Source organism: Schistocerca cancellata, chromosome 1 (assembly GCF_023864275.1).
Source record: "Schistocerca cancellata isolate TAMUIC-IGC-003103 chromosome 1, iqSchCanc2.1, whole genome shotgun sequence".
Taxonomy (NCBI): Eukaryota; Metazoa; Arthropoda; class Insecta; order Orthoptera; family Acrididae; genus Schistocerca; species Schistocerca cancellata.
The window spans coordinates 710,503,317-710,526,124 of NC_064626.1; the positions used below are offsets into that span (position 1 = coordinate 710,503,317).

The window sequence follows — 22,808 nt, forward strand, 5'->3', positions numbered from 1 at the left end:
ACTAATTGGTTACGTTATCCTAATCAGTTATGCTATCTTGAAAACACTTTTGGGAAAATAATTTCATTTATGCCTTTTCGGTTTCTTTACTCTTCAGTTATGTTTATGCATGTTTGTGGACACATTTGGTAAAATATTTGATGTTAGACTTACTCTTTTACTATTTGCTTTCAGCACTTGACAAGGACTGCTACGAAAAACTCAATCAATAAAGTTTATTTTGCATTAAGAGTGTAATACATTAACCACAGATAATGTTAAATAACTTTTTATCCCACATAAGCCAAGTTTTTCAGGAGAACATTGTGTTCAGTGAGAGATTACTTTTCAGACTACATAGGTAGAATTTGAAAATGATGTGATAATGATGATGTTTTTCATAATGATGCTGTTGGTGATGTGATTCTGATGTTGAAGTTAAGTGTAGGGAACTTAATTCTGTAGTGTAGTGTCATGTTAGATTATATGCATATTTTGGATCTTGTTGTAAGAATACTGTGTTTATGATAGCTGAAAGAGAAACATTAAAAATAACACTGAATAATTATTGTAATGATAGGTAACTTGGCACAGCAGAATAATAGAATTAGTAGAAGTATTGACTGTGAAGAAATATTTGTAATGTCAGGATGTTGCTGACCATTTGACAACAATAAAAATTAAAACAAGTCTGAGCATATTTCAATTGAAAGAGAATTAGATGGAATTTTCAAATGCAATGTTTACAGTGTATTAGTCAAAGGATGATTTTGTCTATGACAAAGATGACAGCACTTATTTTCCAACTCAAAATATATTTTTTATATATGCATCCATCTATATACACATAATAGTACCATTATTACTATTTCACCTTTACAATCATATTATTAGGATTCACATACATATTGATCTTAATTACAATTTTGATAGTGAGCTATTTTTTCTTTCTTTTCATTTTCTTGCAGGAATTACTTTCTCAGCAAAAATTCATAATTAGTCTATTTCTCCCAGAAAATAAAACATCACAAACTAATTAGTGATGTTTCTTGTAGATGACATTACACTCATGTAAAATATGTTATACCAAGCCCAGATGTGAAAAGCACTGACACACTAAAGACAAAAATATGATGTGCTGCCAAAGACATGGAACTGATTAAGTGAGGAGAAGACAGGTTTTAATGTGACTATGTCTGTACCAATGTTTGCAAAGTGATACCTATTCCTTTTCTTCAAGTGCAAACGATCATAATTTGTGTGTTCCTAACTGCTGTAAGAAACACTGGTAAATGATGTAAATGTGCAATGAAACATTGTATACCAAATGCAAATAATTTTTGTGAAAAACTTGTACACAAAATGTATTTGTATGTAGTATTGTATAATTAGCTTACAAAACATTTTCTTACATGATTTTCAAATGTCTGTTTGTTTAGGCAGTTGCATTTACAACCATACTTCTTGGCCACAATGCCTACATATTTCAGATGAATTTCACTTCTAGAAAAGCAAGTGTCTCTTTTATTCTCTGCCTATTATTGTGGTGTCAGAATTTTATTCACATGTTCATGCTTACACAGTCATGGTTGAGCAGTTGTAACAAAACTGTTCAATATATATCTTTTCTCATCAAGTACTTGAAAACCCAATAAGCTATAACTTGCACCAGAACTACAACTAAAAATTGTATACTTACTTTGATTTTAAGTAAATGTACATTGACATAGAATTAAGCTGATATAAAAGTAACTATATTCTGAGAAACATAATTATTTTTGTATTATGAATTTACTTCACAGTTTTGTCCATTTGTGAAGTCAACAATATGCAGATTTAGTATAATAATCACACTTATTGTTTTCCATAATTGTTCAAAAACATCGTTTATTTTGATTTCACGAGATATTAATCAAACTGTAATTCTCTGCTCCATTATATTGATTATGCCGCAAATGTATCTTTGAAGTGAAACTATTATTCTCTCTGTTCTTCTTCACTTAGGATATATGTTACCTTTTCAGTGCAAGACACTTGGAAATTAGCAGTTGTTGTCAAGAAGTGTGTTCATTTGTGAAATCTGATAAATATGGAATAAAATACCTTTGAAGAGAACATAATTACGTATTTGCTGTAAATACTAATGGGAAGAAGCCATGTCTTCAAGTACTCAAAGAAAATGATGAATCCAAGAATTTTATTATATTAGAGGGTACATGAAAAATCCGTTTATAAACCTCCATTCTCACTTGAATCTGTTTAAAAAGTATAGCAATGTTGCATCTAAATGTGGTGAACTACACACTGTCTGTCTAGCAACAGAAACGCCATTTTCAGAACTTAAAACCATTGGAATAACTACATTTAGCAGCATTTCAAATGCTAAAGTCTTAAAGTTGAAGCTCTGTACATAAGTCCACTAGTATATGGAGGAAAATAGTTGGCAACCAGTATTCAAGAAGACACGTAATTCTTTAAGAATAGTGTACTGCATGAAATAAAAGACAAAATTAAGATCCCCAACTAATCTTGGCTATACAAATGGAGAGGAGGAAGAGAGCTAATTGTTAAGGCTCTAAAATAGATATTTCTCAGGAAAAATAGATATGTATTAGAATTTGAGAACATACCTTGAAAGTATTAGTCAAGTTACTGGCTAGAAAAGGTATCAGATGATAGTTTTGTAGATTTAAACTATAAATTAAAAGTTGAACAAATGATATTAAAACTTCACCTTAACAAACAAATGTACAGACATGTTCATATTATTAGACTAAAGACATTTTTTTCCAAAGCTTTACATTTATTACACATTTACATCCACATACAGATTATATTTGTGCATTCAACACTTTGTATACATGCCTTTGTTCTTAAACAACATTTTTATCCTGTCTGGCATAGTTTTTATTAACTTTTCACATGGCATTTCAATATCATCATCATGGTAACAGATTTCCTCTAGTTTCTCCATGAGATCTTGTTGGGTGGTTATTATAAATTTCCTTATCATCTGTTTCACAATAGCCCATAAATTTTCAATTGGGTTCATATCAGGGCTATTTCCTGGCCAGGGCAACACTTTCAGTTGCTTTTCTTCCAAGTACTTGGAAACACTTTTGGTTATGTGGTAAGGTGACCCATCATGCATAAAAATGGCATCCTTATTAGGAAACCACTCATTTATTTGGAGGAAAAGTTCCTTTTCAAGGATTTCTCTATATTGTTCTTGCCTCATTGTCCCTTCAACAATGTGTAATCTGCCAGAACCTTTCACAGACATCACACTCCAAACCATAACAGAAGCTGGATGCTTCACGCATAGCTACACACACTCAGCTTTGAACTGTTTTCCAGGCCTGCAACAAATATACTGGCTGCTATTTTCCATTACAGTGAATACAGATTCATCACTGAAGCATACCTGAAGCATGTATACAAAATTGCAAGTTATAAAAATTGGGAAAAGTGGCATGGAGATCTCAACAGTCCCAAAATTCAAATGTGCATTTCTTCAGTATCAATAAAACATCACAATTTCAAGCAAAAACTCCTAACTTTAGAGACCAGACCCACTTAATTTACCACATCATTGCATAAGCCCACTGCATTCTTTTGGTTTTCACAGCAGGTGTGATTTTCTGTTTTTTATTTGGTTGGCACACCTTCAAACCGTATTCAGACAGACTCCTTTTCACTCTCACAGGTGAAAATTCAACACCCAAACCTTTCAGCTGATGGCTCGTGTCTGTAGAAGTAAGTTTGTGGTTCATTGTTGCCATGTTTGTAAGTTTCTCATTGTTCTAAGACTATTTTTTTCTTTTATGTCCACATTTTCCTTTCCTATTTGGCTTGTATTCACCACCTTTATGAACTAAAAGTTTCATTCTGCTGACAGTTTTCTGTGATATTCTCATTCTGTCAGCAATTTCTTGGTGTGTATAATGATTTTCAGCAAGAAGTGCCTCCACAGACGAAACTTTCTGAGGTGAAACATATTTTGTCTTCCCCATAACCTTACTTTCTTTGGAAACTCCACAATTTATTCCTATAGCTAAAAACATGCAAGTTCACAAGCTATATAATGTCTTGTTAATGTAGCAAGAAGTTTATAGAATAAATAACAAGCTAAAGTAATCCACAGAAACATAAAACATTAGTGTAAACACAGTTTTAAAGCATGTACACAGACAGCTAACACCAACACAATTTGGCATGGAGGTACCTTATACCTCCATGCAATTTGGAGGGAAAATGACAAATGTTACCAACTGTGAAAAATTCAGTTATCTGTGAGATGCTTGGAAGGGAAATTACGTGGCATCAGTCAAACCATTGAAACAAATCAATTATTACACTTTTCTCTCCTATTTTTACACCAAAAAACTTAAGAGTATCAAAAATAATAATTTAGTCTAAAAATTTGAACATGTCTTAAAGATGAGTTAATTTATTTGTGTAAATGTATAAGCAAAAATTAATATATTTTTTGTACAAGAATATATGATTTCTTATTTGGTAACCACCAAAGACTCTTAAGAAGCTCATGTGTTTGTATGACTTTTGGATGATGATCTTGCAAAGTAACCAATAGCACAGCATGTGTCTTTTCTTACCCACATGAAATAGGAAATTCAACAGCAGGAATACACTTCCATGTAGGTAACAAATGACAACTGTAATGTTTTCAGCAACCCACTTTCAAAGCCTTGCAATCATTATAGCCGCTCCAGTTCCAGCTGATCCATAATGAGATCCTCTGAGATGAACTTGTCAGATAACAAGAATACACAATAAATATTTAAAATGAAATTGCCCTTGTATAAAACTTGTCACCAAATATTAAATGTTCAATACATTTAGATGCATATGATAATTCTTACACTATTGTAGCCACACATCATCAAATAATATACAAAAAATAAATAAAAACACACATTTCACAGCACTTATTTACAATGATTGCATTACTGACAAAAATTGTACAGAAATCAGATTGTACGCAGTATTCACATTAGGTGATCTTATTAATACCATACAGGCATTAGTCGGTTCTGATAAGAAATTCATCAATGGAGTAGGAGCTGGCCACCGATAAATCCCTTAGACTCTTTTAAAACTGAACTTTATTATTAGTTAAACTTTTTATGGCTGCTAACATTGTGGTGTCACCACCAGACACCACACTTGCTAGGTGGTAGCCTTTAAATCGGCCGCGGTCCGTTAGTATACGTCGGATCCGCATGTCACCACTATGTGATTGTAGACCGAGCGCCGTCACACGGCAGGTCTAGAGAGACTCCTAGCACTCGTCCCAGTTGTACAACCGACTTTGTAGCGATGGTTCACTGACAAAATATGCTCTCATTTGCTGAGACGATAGTTAGCATAGCCTTCAGCTACGTCATTTGCTACGACCTAGCAAGGCACCATTACCAGTTACTATTGATACTGTAATCATGTACCATCAAGAGCAACACTCATCATTAATGGACTGAAGTTAAGTATTCCACCAGCTACGTCTGTTTTTCTAAAGTCTAATTTCTTTGTCCTGTTCCAGACCTCACGCCAGCCTGCATGAGCTAAAACACGTGCCTTTCGGCTTCCTCTAGTACCCGGTGTTGGCTCTCCTGCCAACCCACAACATTGGCGACGAGGCAACACTGCGTTCGTAACTATACTGCCCTGATTTACTTGTGTAATGACTTCGCCAGCATCTCCAGATGTACTGTCCGAATTTTATCGTTTACAGAATCAGCAGACACAGGACTTACTGGATGCCCTTGGACAGCTCATCCAGGGTCAACGTAACGCAGCCACAACACGCAGTTGCACCAACTTTTCGTCCTTTTGATGCTGCGCTGCAAAGCTGGACAGAGTGGTCACGCCAATTTGGATTCCATCTCGCCACCTACAGAATTCAAGGTAACGAGTGGCAGCCTTTTTTATTGTCCTCTGTAGGGGTGCACACGTACCGTGCGATAGTCAAATTATTTCCCTGACACGACATAGCAACTCTGTCCTACGACGAAATTTTTTCTGCATTAGATGCATATTTCAAAGAATCAGTCAATGTAGTTGCCAAACGGTATACCTTCTTTCGTACAAAACGTACGGCAGGTCAGACTAATCGAGAGTGGGTTGCAACCTTGCAAGGCCTTGCTAGGGATTGTGCTTTTGAGTGTCAATGTGGACTCCCTTATTCAGATACTATGGTACGTGATGCAATTGCACAGAACGTTTCTGATGTTCGTATATGGGAACAGATTTTGAAACTAGTCAATCCCTCCCTTCAACAAGTGATGGACATATTGGATCAGCAGAAAACACTTGACTTCACTCAGGAATCATTTGAAACTTCGCGACCCGTGCGTCAGGTTAACTGGCCCACCGGGTGAGCTGCACAGAACAGTAAACTGTCCTCGCGTCCAGCCGCGCCGCTGTCGCCAGACTCTCAGCCACATGTACCACGCCGGCAAGCAACTGCAGTGCTCCAATCATGCCCGCGGTGTGCTACTAGACATTCGCATGAGAATTGCCCCTCACGCCAAGCTATTTGCTTTTACTGTAATAAAAAAGGACATGTTCAAAGTGTCTGCCAGAAAAAGCTCAGATCGGAAGCTCAAAACCATTCCAGGCCCTTTGCTGTGTGCCAGAATTGGAATCAAACCAAGGATACTCAGGCTCGTGACACTTCGCCCATGGAAATTCATATAGTTCATGCCACTCCGCCCAATGCCACTCTCTCTAACAGTGACTGTGTTCGTCCCACAAATAGTGTGTGTCGATGTCGCCAGCACTCCCTTCAAGTTGCAAGTGATTTTGTACCAGTGTCAGTTTATGTTGCACGAGACAGTCGCTCTTGTCGTCAGCAGGACAATAAACTTTTTGTGGACTTGGACATTAACAGCAAAGTGATACCATTCCAGCTCGATACCGGGGCTGCAGTTTCACTGATCAATCAAGACACTTACAAACTGCTGGGCACACCTCCGTTGCATGCCACAACTGTTAAGTTAACTAGCTATTTGGTTCACAAGATCCCTGTGTTAGGACAGTGCAGCCTTCTTGCAACATACAAGGGACAAACAAAACTTGTGTCATTTTACGTCCTTCGTTCTTCTGCTGCAGTGAACTTGTTTGGTTTCGATTTATTTCAGTTGTTTAACTTGTCTATAGTAAATCAGGTCCTATCAGTGAACCAGACTGTGCCTTCCGACAGTGTTTCTCGTCTATGTGAAGAATTTGCAGACATTTTTGCACCGGGCCTCGGTTGCGCTAAGAACTATAAAGCACATTTGGAACTGAAAGTCAACGCGCAACCGAAATTTTTCAGAGCGCACAATGTTCCCCACGCATTGCGTGATGAGGTCGCAAAAACATTACATGATTTTGAATCAGAAGGTGTAATTGAACGTGTGCAGGCTTCTCTCTGGGCATCACCCTTAGTAATTTTGCCAAAACCTTCTGGAAAATTGAGACTTTGTGTGGACTTCAACGCAACAGTGAATCCACAACTAGTGACTGCAACTTTTCCTTTACCCCGCCCGGACGATCTTTTTGACAAACTGTGCCCGGGTAAATATTTTTCGAAGTTGGACCTAGCAGATGCGTACTTGCAAATACCAGTGGATGAAGAATCCCAGCGAGTTTTGGTGGTTAACACGCATCTTGGTTTGTATCGAAAAACAACTGCTATTAGGGTGTGCATCCACCCCTGCATTGTTTCAGCAATATCTACAAACTGTTTGTGCATCGGTCCCTACTGCAGCAAACTATCTGGACGATATTGTGATCTTCGGAAAGACGGAAGAAGAACATTTAGCCAATCTCAGAACATTATTTCAGGTCTTGCGACAAAATGGTCTTCGATTGCAGAAGGACAAATGTGTGTTTTTTGCTCGTGACTTACCCTATCTGGGACGTGTACTCAATGCCCAAGGCATACGTCACAGTCCGGAGCACCTCCGTGCCATACAAGACTTGCCTTTGCCGCAGAATTTGAAGCAGCTACAGAGTGTGCTGGGAAAAATACGTTACTATAACAAATATGTTCCACAGGCCTATTCCATTTCAGCTCCGCTTCATCGCTTACACTGTTCATCTGGACGACGGAATGCGAACGCGCCTTTTGCCAGTTGAAATCGGCGTTGCTTTCCAATACTTGCCTTACGCCATTCGATCCCCGGAAGCCCCTTTTGTTGATGGTGGATGCATCGGATTTTGGGATTGGTGCTGTGCTTGCGCACAAAGATGGTTCGCACGATCGACCTATTGCCTTTGCGTCCAAATTGCTCTCGTCTGCGCAACGAAATTATTCACAGATCGAGAAAGAAGCATTGGCTCTCGTATTTGGTGTTACAGAGTTTCATGATTTCTTGTATGGTCGTCACTTTACCATCATCACAGACCACAAACCTTTGACATCGCTTTTTCATTTGGCCAAGCCTGTACCTCCACGTACAGCACAGAAATTCATTCGCTGGTCTATTTTCCTCTCGCAGTACCGCTACGATATCTTGTATCGGTCCACTGATAAGCGCAGAAACGCCGATGCATTGTCCCGTTTGCCTGTTGCTGAGGATAGAGCATTCAATTCCTCTGAACTTGCTTGCATGTTCATTGATTCGGAAACCGATGATGTGGTTGAATCATTTCCGATTGATTTTCGTCGTGTAGCTACAGCCACAGCTGCCGACCCTGTCTTGCTACCGTTCTGCGTTTTGTTGCTATGCAATGGCCCTTGTCAAAGTCACACATCAGGGATCCGTTGGTTCGCCGATTTTTTGCTCACAAGGAGAGACTTTTTGTACAACGTGGTGTTTTGCTGTTGCATTCTGATAATGATCAGTCCAGGGTCGTGGTCCCACGTTCATTACAGTCCTCTGTCTTACAGCTTCTCCACCAAGGACATTGGGGTATAGTGAGAACGAAACAACTTGCTCGTCGGCACTGTACTTGGTTTGGAATCGATGCCGTGATTACGAATATATGCTCTTCTTGCATGGTGTGTGCCGAACAACAATCAGCACCACCGCGGAAATTCTTTGGATGGCCAAAAGCCACTTCCCCTTGGCAACGCTTACACATCGATTTTGCTGCTCCATTCTGGAATGCTCGATGGTTGGTTGTGGTAGATTCATTCAGTAATTTTCCTTTTGTTGTCCAGATGTCTTCCACGACGTCATCTGCCACCATCCAAGTGTTATCCACTATCTTTTGCATTGATGGTCTTCAACAGACTATTGTTTCCGACAATGGCCCACAATTCATGTCCGCAGAATTTCAGTCATTCTGCAAGGCCAATGGTATTCAACATCTGACGTCCGCACCGTTTTCGCCACAGTCAAACGGTGCCACTGAACAATTGGTCAGGACTTTCAAGTCGCAGATGTTCAAGTTGAAAGAGTCGCATTCTGGGGAGGAAGCGTTATTGCTCCTTTTGTCCTCGTATCGCTCTCAGTCTCGAGATGGTTGCTCACCGGCTGAGTTGCTTCACGGTTGCCCTCATCGCACCTTGATGTCTTTGCTACATCCGCCGCATCAGGTTCCTGTGCAGCGGCAGACACCTGCTTTTGCCCCAGGCGACGTTGTATACTTTCGCAACTATCGAGGTTCGCGGCATTGGCTCGCGGGGCGCATTCTTCGCTGCCTCGGCCGCGCGATGTATCTGGTTTTGGGGACCTCTGGTGAGGTGCGTCGGCATTTCAATCAGCTGCACCTCTGTCGTCGCACGGGAGCTGCCGCTCCCCGTCTGCTTTCAGCGATGGTGCCGTCCGGTCAGCACCCTGGGGACCCATCTACTGGCTCGCCTCAGCCAATGCTGCCTTCCATTTTGCCCCGTGGCGATGCGCCGCCGCCGCCTGTTCTCCCACCGGCGACGCCCACAGTGGACGCGTCGCTGCAACTGCCGGGCGCCTCCCTGGGTCACGCGCCGCCGATCGCTTCCCGTGACCAGTTGTCCTCCGCCATGGAACTCTTGCCTGCTCCGGACCATATGTCGTCTTCATAGCCTTTAAATCGGCCGCGGTCCGTTAGTATACGTTGGACCCGCGTGTCACCACTATGTGATTGTAGACCAAGCGCCGCCACACGGCAGGTCTAGAGAGACTTCCTAGCACTCGCCCCAGTTGTACAACCAACTTTGCTAGCGATGGTTCACTGACAAAATACGCTCTCATTTGCCAAGAACATAGTTAGCATAGCCTTCAGCTACGTCATTTGCTACAACCTAGCAAGGTGCCATTACCAGTTACTATTGATACTGTAATCATGTACCGTCAAGAGTGAGGCTCATAATTAATGGATTAAAGTTAAGTATTCCACCAGCTACGTCCGTTTTTCTAAAATCTAATTTCCTTGTCCTGTTCCAGACCTCACGCCAGCCTGCGTGAGCTAAAACACGTGCCTTTCGGCTTCCTCTAGTACCCGGTGTTGGCTCTCCTGCCAACCCACAACAAACATGTTACTGAAAATATGTATTGCTGAATAGTGGGCACCTTTATGAAACAAAATAAATGGCTTTAAATCTTTGTAAAAGTTATTCTTATTTTTGGTATTGATTCTGTGAACTGAGCTGTTGATTTGAAAAAAAGATATGTTTTTAATGACAAATTTTATTAATTAATAAATATATTGCGAAGCAGTAGGTAGTATTCCATTCCACTATCTAGCAGTACAAAATGTCATCTTCTGCTGACCATGCTACCACAGTTTAGAAACTACATAACTAAGGAGGTAAAGTCTTGCTAGTTGGCACAAACAAATTAGCTTTCAGAACTGAAATAGTTTTCTAAAACCAGAAGCTGACAGGTGTGTGCCATAACTTGACAGTGGGTGCCAGCTACTGAATCTTAAAACTGTATTATAACGCCAGTAGCTGACAGTATGTATCTGGAGCAATGGTTGGTGCCCCATAAAGGAACAGAATGGACTCGGTCAGAATATCAGAAAAATTCTGCAATGCATTTCAAATAACAGTATTCACATAGATCACTTAAAATGGGATGGATCGTCTGACTCCTATACTCTCTGTAGGACCATAAAATGTTGGAAGATTAATTAAAATTCTGTTACTTACACCAAATTTTACACAATTAGTGTTTATGTGTCTCGGAGGGTAAGCCATATCCAGATTCTTCTGTACATTGCATTTAAAATCATTTATAGGCCTTGTCTGCACAGCTGCAACGGCCTCCTCTCTTTCTAGTAGCACTTTATATTCTTTCTTCATGGCAATTGCTTTCACTAAATAATTCAGATAACATTTTTTTCCAATTTTCTTTTTCTTATGCTAAAGACATTAACTGCACTTAAAGTAGAAACTTCCTTAATAGGAATGGTTTACATCTCTGTGATATGTTTATTACTTTTTGTAATGCCAGCAGAATCATTAGTTGTGGGTATCAATCCTTATCTGCCGATATCTATATTTCATAGTATTGTGGAGAGGAATGACTTTCAAGGGAAGGCCATGACATTGTGATCACTGATTTACATCAAATTTTGTACACCTTTAGTAACAATAAAATGTGCAATTAGTAAGGCACACTACTCTGGCAGTTCTGTGAAAATTACAAAAGAAGTCTTACACATCTATTATGTAAGTGATGTATCTGTGGGCAAGTGCTGGATGTTAGAGTTCATGATAGTCAACTGGTGGTGTTCAATGGAGTATGTATATGAGGCGATCCTTCGACTCCCACTCTTACTTTCATTTTCGTAGTACAAATGTAAATTCCTTGTTTTTAAAAAGATTTGCACCTACACTTCTTGGTACATTAGTTAGTTACGTCTCACCACTACACAGGTTAACTGCCAAATAGGCCCTTCTTCTGTGTCTTCTGCTGAAAGTGTTGAGGTGTGAAGTAGTCCCAATTATCTTACCAGATTACATGTATAAGGGATTTCACAAATCATGACAGGCATACATTTTCAGGAAAACTCTATGCACTTCTTCATTTTATTGTCAACAATTATAAATATTTTTGTTCTAATAATTAAATTTAATTGAAATAGTAAGTAGTCAAATAACACGAAATTCACTAAAACTTCATGTAAATGCATGTGGTTTTTAAAATTATATTACCTCTCAAATGATGAAAAAAATAAGTATTAAAAATTACGTTTTAGTGGGAGTTGAAGCATCACCTAATACATATTTGTCTTATGTATGTAAATTCTCTTGTTATTTTCTTGGAATTGCCAGAGTAGTATACCTTACTACTTGTGTGTTATGTTGTTTTAATGGCCTAGTGAAGTTGTACAAAGTTTGAAGTAAATCTGTGATCACAATATCATGGCCTCCCCTTATTAGAATGAAAAAAATAACTTTCTGCATCTTTAATATTATACTTCTGTATAATACTTATGTGCTCTTTGTTGGAGTCTGTGTCACCTATTTTCACATAGTTTTCAGGCAAATAGTTAAAACTATAGGCAGACATATCATAGTTTGTGATCTTTCTTACTGTGGTTATCTGGAAGGTTTACTTGTACACCAGCCCACTTTCATGTATTCCTATGACGACAGTAGACAAATTGTATAATATTGTTTAACACAGCACACTGTCTGTAAGTTTGTCTTTAGTTGTCATCATATAGAAGCAATTAGCACACAGTACAGCAGATCACATTGTAAATACTGTTTATTAGTTTAAAAGTCTTTTGTAACACATTCAGGACACTTTATAAAAGTGGTAAGACAGTTACTAATATCATTTTTCACTCCTGGGCTTGTTATTTGACATGTAAATTTGTTATATATCTTTAATCTATAATAGAGCTCATCCACATTAAACTGTCTATTCTGACTGTCTTATCATAGTTCATACTCTTATTGCTGTTTCTTTGGTTTTCTTTTTGCACACTGAAGTCATGATTTGATGTTAAGTAGCCACATATGACCAGCTTGTTAAAAATCTTAGCCAAATCTTGTACTATATTCAGTTCCGTATGGTAACTGTCATCTACTCAGAGTGCTGCATTAACCCAGGCAGTTCATCCAATAGTACAGCTATTTTTAACATCAACAATTTGTGTTTTATACAGTATAGATATGGGCTTTTTATATTTCCTTGTAATGGTTTGCAGTGCCTCTCTGCTGATTTTTTCCAATATGTGACTTGCTGTCATACTCCCACTCCTGTGTAGGAAAAATGGTAGTTTTGTCTTGGTGCTGTCTCACAAAGGTGAACTAGGAGAATTTACCAAATAGATAATTATTAAATGCACTGCTTATTTTTGCCTTTAACATTACAGACTGGCCTTTCTCTAATTGTTCTTGGCAGTCCACTTGATTACAGATTTTAATCTCCATAATGTTACCACAAAGAGTTCGCTCATGGATATAAGCACATTTAAATTTTTCTTGCTAAGTGGCATGCCAATTTTGGTGTAACTGATGTTACCAATATCAGTAACAAGGTTGTCCACATTTACCACTAATAAACAAAAACCAAAGTGTTCATCAGTTGGCCTTGTCTTCTCCTGCAATAGCTGAGAGATATTTAGCACTTTGGAGGAAGTCATGTTGAGAATTTTCAATATGACAGAATAGTGTTGCAATTGTCAATGATTGTTCCATATTCTAATGAACTAGAATATCTTCTTGGTGTTGATCTTGGAAATGAGACAGTAGTAGGTAGTTGGGTGACTTTTACAGGTATGTAAAACTAGGTACCCAAAAGCACAGCATTCATTACCTATAAGGAGTGTTGACTACCTGCTCAGCAGGCTACTTTATAGCCACATGTGTTTGGTATTGTTATATAACAATTCAGACGTGGAAACAGCATTTGAGAGTTTGCAGTCATATTTTATGCATCAATTATAAGTTGCACAATAACTGTACTTTTCCAGTAACTGACTGTAATTCAGACTGCCTATTTGTTTAGGAGCTTGCCTGATTAGCATAGTATTTATGTCAACAGGTTTGGCACATAATCTGATTACGCCTAAAAATGAAATTTCAATTGCCTGCATAGCATATTACTTTCAGCCACATGTATTTTGTAGCAAATTACACATGGAAATGGCATTATGACATTTAATTTGAGAATCCAAAGTCATGTTTTATGTATCACACTAGGTGTTCACTTATTTTTGTGATTGAAAATACTGTAAGTTATATGAGAACATAATTTTTGTTCGTGTTAATAATGATGCAGTACAGTATTTGACATAAATATTTGTGAGTGACATAAAAAAGGAAGAGAGCAACTCACTGTTAAGGCAGAATTTTAGGTGCTTTCATATTCTTTATGTTAGAAATATTTTATGTTGCACCCTTTACATATTTTGATAATTATCTAATATTTTCAAACATGGAATAAAAATTCGGACTGTTTGAATATCTTTGATTATGGTAGCTACATACTGACTGGTTGTTTCATTTTAATGGCCAGTAAAATACTGTGATGTGATTGGGAAAGTGTGTATACACAGACACTCTCTCACACAATCACAGACATTATTTTAGCATGTATTAAAATGAAACAGTCAATCATATCACAGAATTTTTATGGCTGTTAAATAGAAACAGCCTATAAGTATGTACCCACCATGCTGAAAAGTATCAAAACAGTATAAATGTTTGTGCCATATTTGAAAATATTACGAAAAAGTATCAAAACAGTCTGAATGTTTGTGCCATGTTTGAAAATATTACATTTTTTATCGAAACATGTAAAGAGTGAAACTTACAGTATTTCCCAAATAAAACATACAAAAGAGGCACCTCAAATTCTGCCGTAGCAATAAACTCTTTCTGAGTCACTCACATATACATACCTCTCTCTCTCTCTCTCTCTCTCTCTCTCTCTCTCTCTCTCTCTCTCTGTGTGTGTGTGTGTGTGTGTGTGTGTGTGTGTGTGTGTGTGTGTGTGTGTGTGTGCGCATGATTGTGCTTGTTTTTTGCTTACGTAACTGTGTATCAGGCTTCTGCTAATGTGTCATCTGTCAATTCTAACATAGACAACATATGCATATGAAGTCATCACTTTTCACTTTTCAAGGTCGTTTAAGTACAAAATGTGACAGATAGTTGGTAGCCCTACTACATATCTTTATGATGTTTGTTAATTATGTTTATGGCAAATATGATTTTACATAGCTTGCAACCTAAAGAATCTGTACGCTTGTTCCGTTTCAGATTGTTCTCTATTGTCATTCTGAAGAATTTCATCCAAATTCATCTGCATCTATATCTACAGCTACATACACACTCCACAAGCCACTGTACTGTCCATGGTGGAGGGTGCCCTGTACCACTACTAGTCATTATCTTTTCTGTTCCATTCACAAGCAGATCAAGGGAAAAATGACTGCCTATGTAGCTCCAAGTGAGCTCTAATTTCTCCTTTCTTATCTTTGTGGGCCTTGCACAAAATGTACGTATCATTCTGCAAGCAGCTTCAAATGACAGTTCTCTAAATTTTCTCAATGAAATTCCTCAAAATAAACATTGCCTTCCCTCCAGGGATTCCCATCTGAGTTCCTGAATCATCTCAATAATACTTGCATGTTGTTCGAAACTACTGGTAACAAATCTAGCAGTCCGCCTCTGAATTGCTCCAATATCTTCCTTCAATTCAGCATGTTGTGGATCCCAGACACTTGAGCAGTATTCCAGAATGGATTGTACTAGTGTCCTGTATGCAGTCTTCTTTACATATGAACAACACTTTCATAAAATTCTCCAAATTACCCGGAGTTGGCCATTCATCTTCCCTATTACAGTCTTTACACGGTCATTTCATTTCATATCACTTTGCAGTGTTATGCCTAGGTATTTAATGAATGAGACTCTGTCAAACAATGCTGTATCTGAACATTGTGAGTGTGTTTTTCCTACTCATCTCCATTAAATTTGATTTTTCTACATTTAGAGCTAGCTGCCATTCATCAGACCAACTAGAAAAAATGTCTAAGTCATCTTGTATCATCCTGCAGTCAGTCAGTGATAACTCCTTCCTGTACACAACAGCATCATCAGCAAAAATCCATATACTGCTGCTCACCCTGTCCCCCCATCCCCCGACAGTTTATGTGTATCAAAAATTCAAAAATAACAGTGGTCCCACCACACTTAATTGCAGCCCTCCTGATACCCTTGTCTCTGATGAACATTCACTGTTGAAGAGAACATTCTGGGTTCTGTTACTTACGAACTCTTTAAGCCACTCACACATCTGGGAACCTATTCTATATGCTCGACCCTCATTAACAGTCTGCAATGTGGCACGGTATCAAATGCTTCTAAGAAATTGAAGAATATGGACTCTGTGTGTTGCCCCATATCCACAATTCACATGATATCATGTCAGGAAAGGGCAAGCTCAGTTTCACATGAGTGATGCTCTCCCTTTTAACAATGTTGTTTTACATAAAGACTTAATGGAATCTGGTTTGATCAAGGAAGGTGTCCATTATACAGCAACAAACATTTTTAATTAGAGATTAACTGGTAGTCTACTACTCCTACTATTGTGATTTTTTTAGTTAAGCTAATTGAAATCTATACATCTTAATTCAATCATATAATTGATAGAACTATATAGATTCTTTTAGTTTATGTTCTTTACATAAGATACCATAAGAATTATTCTAGATACTTTAGTATGTATGTATGGCATATCTATGTTTACAATATGAATTATGATAGGTTGCTGCTCACCACAGACAGGTGGTGTTGAAAAGTGAACAGGCACATTTAAAAATAGATTGTTGGATAAGCCACTTTCAAATGTACCTATTTACTTCTCAAAACCTCCCCTACATGCTGAGTAACAATCTGTCATAATTCATATTATTTTCCATCATGGATTTTCCATTCATTCATTAATTATATAGCATCCACATTTGTGATAACTAAGATATAAACATGAACATGAAATGAAAAGCATAGCCTGTGATGCATAAATTACCAGACTTTATTTATCCAATATTTGAAAATGAGAGCACTTAGCAACTTACAAGAAACTTTACATGTAATTTCAGACCTTTAGAAAAGTTTTTTATTCTGGAAACTACTGGAAAATGATGAAAGGAAAAATATTTACCGCTTACTACTTTCCTGCTGTTCATGCAGTAAATATACTGCATAAGGCATGAAATTATGACAATTACTTCTTTACTCCTAACTGTATTTGTGACATATTTCACTGATAGTATTCACATATACCACTAAATACAATCATTGTACAACACATAGATCAGGAGATATGACATCATATAGAATGAAATGTGTGAAAAACTGCTACATCATGCACAATGTTTTTTAATTTATTACTTCTTTGCTACTAACTGTATTCACAATAAATTTTGCAGACAGTATCCACATATGGCACTGCATGTACCCCTGTAATAATCACTGTATGACACACAGTTCAGGAGATATGACATTGTAAACAGGGAGATGTGTGAAAAACTGCCACATCATGCATGACACCTCAATTTATACTTAGTTGCCACAACTCCATTTGCAACACAATTTGTCATACAGCATCCACATTACCTGCTGAATGTGCCTAAATATTGTGTCGTAGTTCAAGAGATATGATGTCATGAACAATAAGCGGAAGTCCAAATGCTGTCTGGTATGGGCATGGACACACAGCTATAATTAAATACATGAGCAATGACAGGTTTCTCCACTAGTGTTCATTAAATCTAAGCATGTTAATTCTTGCATAAAACATGTGTTGTCCCAAGAAGTCCTAAATCAACACTGATCTGTTCATTACAAGTCTCTGAAATGAATGGTATATTTAATCCAATATAATGTAGCCATGTGTAGGAATTTAATTTATTACTTACACTTCCTGTACTGGCAAGTTGAGTGTGATGCTGCCCTGAGTAGAATCACCATATTTGAGGTATCCAAGAAATCCAATTGTTGTATAAATCACACAAAGTAAAGTCATCGCCTGAGTGAGAACACCACAAAACCCAATAAAATCCCTAGGGGTCTTCATACCGTTCTCAAGAGGCATTACCTGTGTAGAAACAAGTTACATTGGCTCTTAGTCATCTGGCACAGTCACATTCCAGAGTTTTCCTTTTTTTTGTTTATATGGCTTTATATTAGTTTTTAATCTTCCAAAATGTTTATCATCTGTTCATATTTTTTGGCCTTCTCAATGTGCCAGTGATTTCTATTATCATTATTTCAGACAAAAATGTTCAGAAACTTTGTAAAGTACAAACCCAGTAACATGTCAAGTAATTGTAAAAAAGAAATATGTAGTATTACATACTCAGACAAGATTAGATAAGTAATTAATCCAAAATCAGCATGCTAAAAATCGCAGTTGGTACCAAACTACCATCTTTTATATCAGACCATAGTACAAAAAAGTTACAGAATTCTCACTTTATTACTTGACCCTACACTCTACTTCAACAGACATATCATACATGTCTTACAGGAAAAATAATTGAATAGTATTAATTTTGGTGATTTTCACATCATAATTATGGAAATAGTGTCATCAGAGTGTGATGCCACTTAGTGGCATATCCAGCTCTGTGAATGCAAGAAAGCAAACCACCCAAGTGTTTCTAAATGCCATCCAAACCTTGACAGGTATATCATATTATTTCAGAACTAGTAAAAAGAAAGTGGTGAGTAGTGCAGTGGATGGGTAGAGGGTGGGGGAGGGGTGGGGTTGGAGAGTTTCACGTTTACTTTATGGTGATAGTACTGACTGAAGAATATCTAATTTTGTTGACATTCAGCATTTGTTTATTTCCTTATCAGTAAAGTTCTCAAGAAGAGTTCAAGCATATAGTGCTCCATTAAATGGCAACTTATTTTTAGATCAAACTTTGTTGAGTGGTTTCAGTGTAAAAGAAATGAAAACTGTTTTTTCTTACCATGGTGGTCAAATGTTAATGATGACAAATACTGATCAATTTTTTAAAATAATCAAAGATGAACATTATTAAAGAAATCCATAATTAATGTATGGCTCAGGAGGTATGGGAAGAAATCATGAAAAGAATAATAGGAAGGAATTTAGTAATCAGCCCAATGGGCTAGAAATCAGACTCCTTTTCATATATATTCCTAAATCACAAGAAATAGTTTTTCCTCTAAATTATATGATGAATTAATCAAAATAAAGTATGGAAGGAAAAAAAAAACAAAACAGGATAGTACAGTATAAAAATAATAAAATAGTATACTATAATAATAATAAAATAAATGCAGATGCATTAGACTTAGTCTGTCAGTTCTTCAAAACTGCATTTATTATATTTTTGAACATTTTTATAAAATCTTTATTGCAAACCATACAACTGTCTCCAATATTGCTAAGAAGATGTCAACAAGATTCTTTATATGAAAAGGATTATTAACAAAAGTGCTCCTAAATCCAAAGTCTCTTTTACGTCCATGTGTAACACTGAAATGAAAATCACAATAAAAATTGGAAAGATATTTTCAGCAATTAATTGAAATTAGTAAACATTATTAGGAATGCAGAAAGTGTTCCTTATGCAATGTGTTAAAATTTTAAAAAGTTTTTACAAAAGCCTTACAACACCTTTCTCCACTGAAGCCCAGCCTTCACTGCCCGTGTCTGCAGTTGGTAACATGGCTTTGATGCTGCATATACAGAGTCTAGATCATCTGCAAAGGCTAGACAGTTAATTGTAATGTTCATATTCTTGTAGTTTAGCATCGTACCATTCTCTACCCCTGAATTGTTAATTTCTTTCTGTCACTCTCAGACAGTCTTTTCTAAAATACAGTTGTCTCACTCCTGTCCTAATTTCAAAGGTATCAGACATCTCTTCTCTGAACTTCACTTCGTAGGTGGTATTGGATAAGGTTTGCTTGATAAAGATTTCTCTTGTCATCTAATGCAAACTCACTAAATATTTGAAATAACATCAGTTGAATCACACACCTTCCTAAATTTCATGAAGATCATCACAAATTCCCAGTTCTTAAGTTTCAGATATGACAGGATAGAAATGAAATTCATAATCTGCTCAGAACATGATCGTCCCTTCCTGAAACACTCTCCTCTGTTCTGGATCAATTTGTCATTCTGCCCTATTCTATAGAGAGGATCTCATTAGTTGTTAGTGAGAGAAACGCTATGATAGTTCTTCAGATGTGTTCTGTCCCTTTTCTTGTGTAGTGGATGAATTACAGCAGAAGTCCATCCCTATGGAAATACTTCATTTTCCCAAATCTCTTGAATAATTGCAACAATTTCATCAATTGGCTTACCTCTGTACAGACTTACAAACAAACACAAACATACACACAAAATTCAAACTTTTGCTTCGTCAGGAAATCTTTATTGCAAACCATACAACTGTCTGTATGGTTGTGTCTGTGTATGTGCGGATGGATATGTGTGTGTGTGTGTGTGTGTGTGTGTGCGAGTGTATACCTGTCCTTTTTTCCCCCTAAGGTAAGTCTTTCCGCTCCCGGGATTGGAATGACTCCTTACCCTTAAAACCCACATCCTTTCGTCTTTCCCTCTCCTTCCCTCTTTCCTGACAAAGCAAAAGCTTGAATTTTGTGTGTATGTTTGTGTTTGTTTGTGTGTCTATCGACCTGCCAGCACTTTTGTTTTTTAAGTCTCATCATCTTTGTTTTTAGATATATTTTTCCCACGTGGAATATTTCCCTCTATTATATACAGGGTGTTTCAAAAATGACCGGTATATTTGAAACGGCAATACAAACTAAACGAGCAGCGATAGAAATGCCTTAGAGGGAGGTAAGTCTTTCCGCTCCCGGGACTGGAATGACTCCTTACCCTCTCCCTTAAAACCCACCTCCTTTCGTCTTTCCCTCTCCTTCCCTCTTTCCTGATGAGGCAACAGTTTGTTGCGAAAGCTTGAATTTTGTGTGTATGTTTGTGTTCGTTTGTGTGTCTGTCGACCTGCCGGCGCTTTCATTTGGTAAGTCACATCATCTTTGTTTTTAGGTATGTTTTTCCTTTGTGGAATGTTTCCTTCTATTATAACTATATATATATATATATATATATATATATATATATATATATATATATATATATATATATGTGTGTGTGTGTGTGTGTGTGTGTGTGTGTGTGTATGGTCATTTTTGAAACACCCTATATATATATATATATATAGAGAGAGAGAGAGAGAGAGAGAGAGAGAGGGAAACATTCCATGTGGGAAAATATATCTTAAAACAAAGGTGATGTGACTTACCAAAAGAAAGTGCTGGCAGGTCAATAGACACACAAACAAACACAAACATACACACAAAATTCTAGCTTTCGCAACCAATGGCTTCTTTGTCAGGAAAGAGAGAAGGAGAGGGAAAGACGAAAGGATGTGGGTTTTAAGGGAGAGGGTAAGGAGTCATTCCAATCCCGGGAGCGGAAGGACTTACCTTAGGGTTTTTTTTTTAAGAAGGATTGAGAGGCAAGGCTGGAAGTCAGAAATTCCTGGAAGGTTTGGAGAGGGTGATTTTGAGGAAGAGGAGGTGGGTCCCGCTGTGACGGAAGACGGAACTGTTCCAGGCAGAGTTCAATTTGGATAGTGTCATGGGAAGTTGGATCATTAGGAGTAGGATTAGGATCATTTTTCTTCGTGGCAAAATGATATTTCCAGCAGAGAGTACGAGTGTAGGACAGTAAATCTTTGACGAGGGCTGTTTGGTTGAATCTGGGAGTGGGGCTGTTTTTTAAGAAGGATTGAGAGACAAGGCTGGAAGTAAGAAATTCCTGGAAGGTTTGGAGAGGGTGACTTTGAGGAAGAGGAGGTGGGTCCTGCTGTTTTTAAGAAGGATTGAGAGGCAAGGCTGGAAGTCAGTCCCCTAAGGTAAGTCTTTCCACTCCCGGGATTGGAATGACTCCTTACCCTCTCCCTTAAAACCCACATCCTTTCGTCTTTCCCTCTCCTTCCCTCTTTCCTGACGAAGCAGCCGTTGGTTGCAAAAGCTAGAAATTTTTGTGTGTATGTTTGTGTTTGTTTGTGTGTCTATCGACCTGGCAGTGCTTTCTTTTGGTAAGTCACATCACCTTTGTTTATATATATATATGTCTGCTTGTGTCTGTGTATGTGTGGATGGATATGTGTGTGTGTGCGAGTGTATACCTGTCCTTTTTTCCCCCTAAGGTAAGTCGTTCCGTTCCCGAGGATTGGAATGACTCCTTACCCTCTCCCTTAAAACCCACGTCCTTTCATCTTTCCCTCTCCTTCCCTCTTTCCTGACAAAGCAACTGTTTGTTGCGAAAGCTTGAATTTTGTGTGTATGTTTGATCACATTTGTTTATATATATATATATGTCTGCTTGTGTCTGTGTATGTGTGGATAGATATGTGTGTGTGTGCGAGTGTATACCCGTCCTTTTTTCCCCCTAAGGTAAGTCTTTCCGCTCCCGGGACTGGAATGACTCCTTACCCTCTCCCTTAAAACCCACATCCTTTCGTCTTTCCCTCTCCTTCCCTCTTTCCTGATGAGGCAACAGTTTGTTGCGAAAGCTTGAATTTTGTGTGTATGTTGTGTTCGTTTGTGTGTCTGTCAACCTGCCAGCACTTTCATTTGGTAAGTCACATCATCTTTGTTTTTAGGTATATATATATATATATATATATATATATGAGTTTTGTGTGTATGTTTGTGTTCGTTTGTGTGTCTGTCGACCTGCCAGCACTTTCATTTGGTAAGTCACATCATCTTTGTTTTTAGGTATATTTTTCCTTCATGGAATGTTTCCTTCTATTATAACCATATATATATATATATATATATATATATATATATATATATATATATATATATATATATATATATATATATATATATTAAAAAAAAGATTCCA

At 37.6% G+C, this 22,808-nt stretch overlaps 1 protein-coding gene across 1 annotated transcript in view; it reads right to left on the bottom strand.

Annotated features, from left to right (window-relative positions):
• LOC126096660 (proton-coupled amino acid transporter-like protein pathetic) overlaps positions 1-22,808 on the bottom strand; it is a 177,939-nt gene that overhangs the window by 66,528 nt on the left and 88,603 nt on the right. Inside the window, exon 6 of the mRNA XM_049910589.1 lies at positions 17,797-17,975. Within this exon, the coding sequence (XP_049766546.1) occupies positions 17,797-17,975 (179 nt within the window). The remainder of the gene's footprint in view (positions 1-17,796; positions 17,976-22,808) is intronic.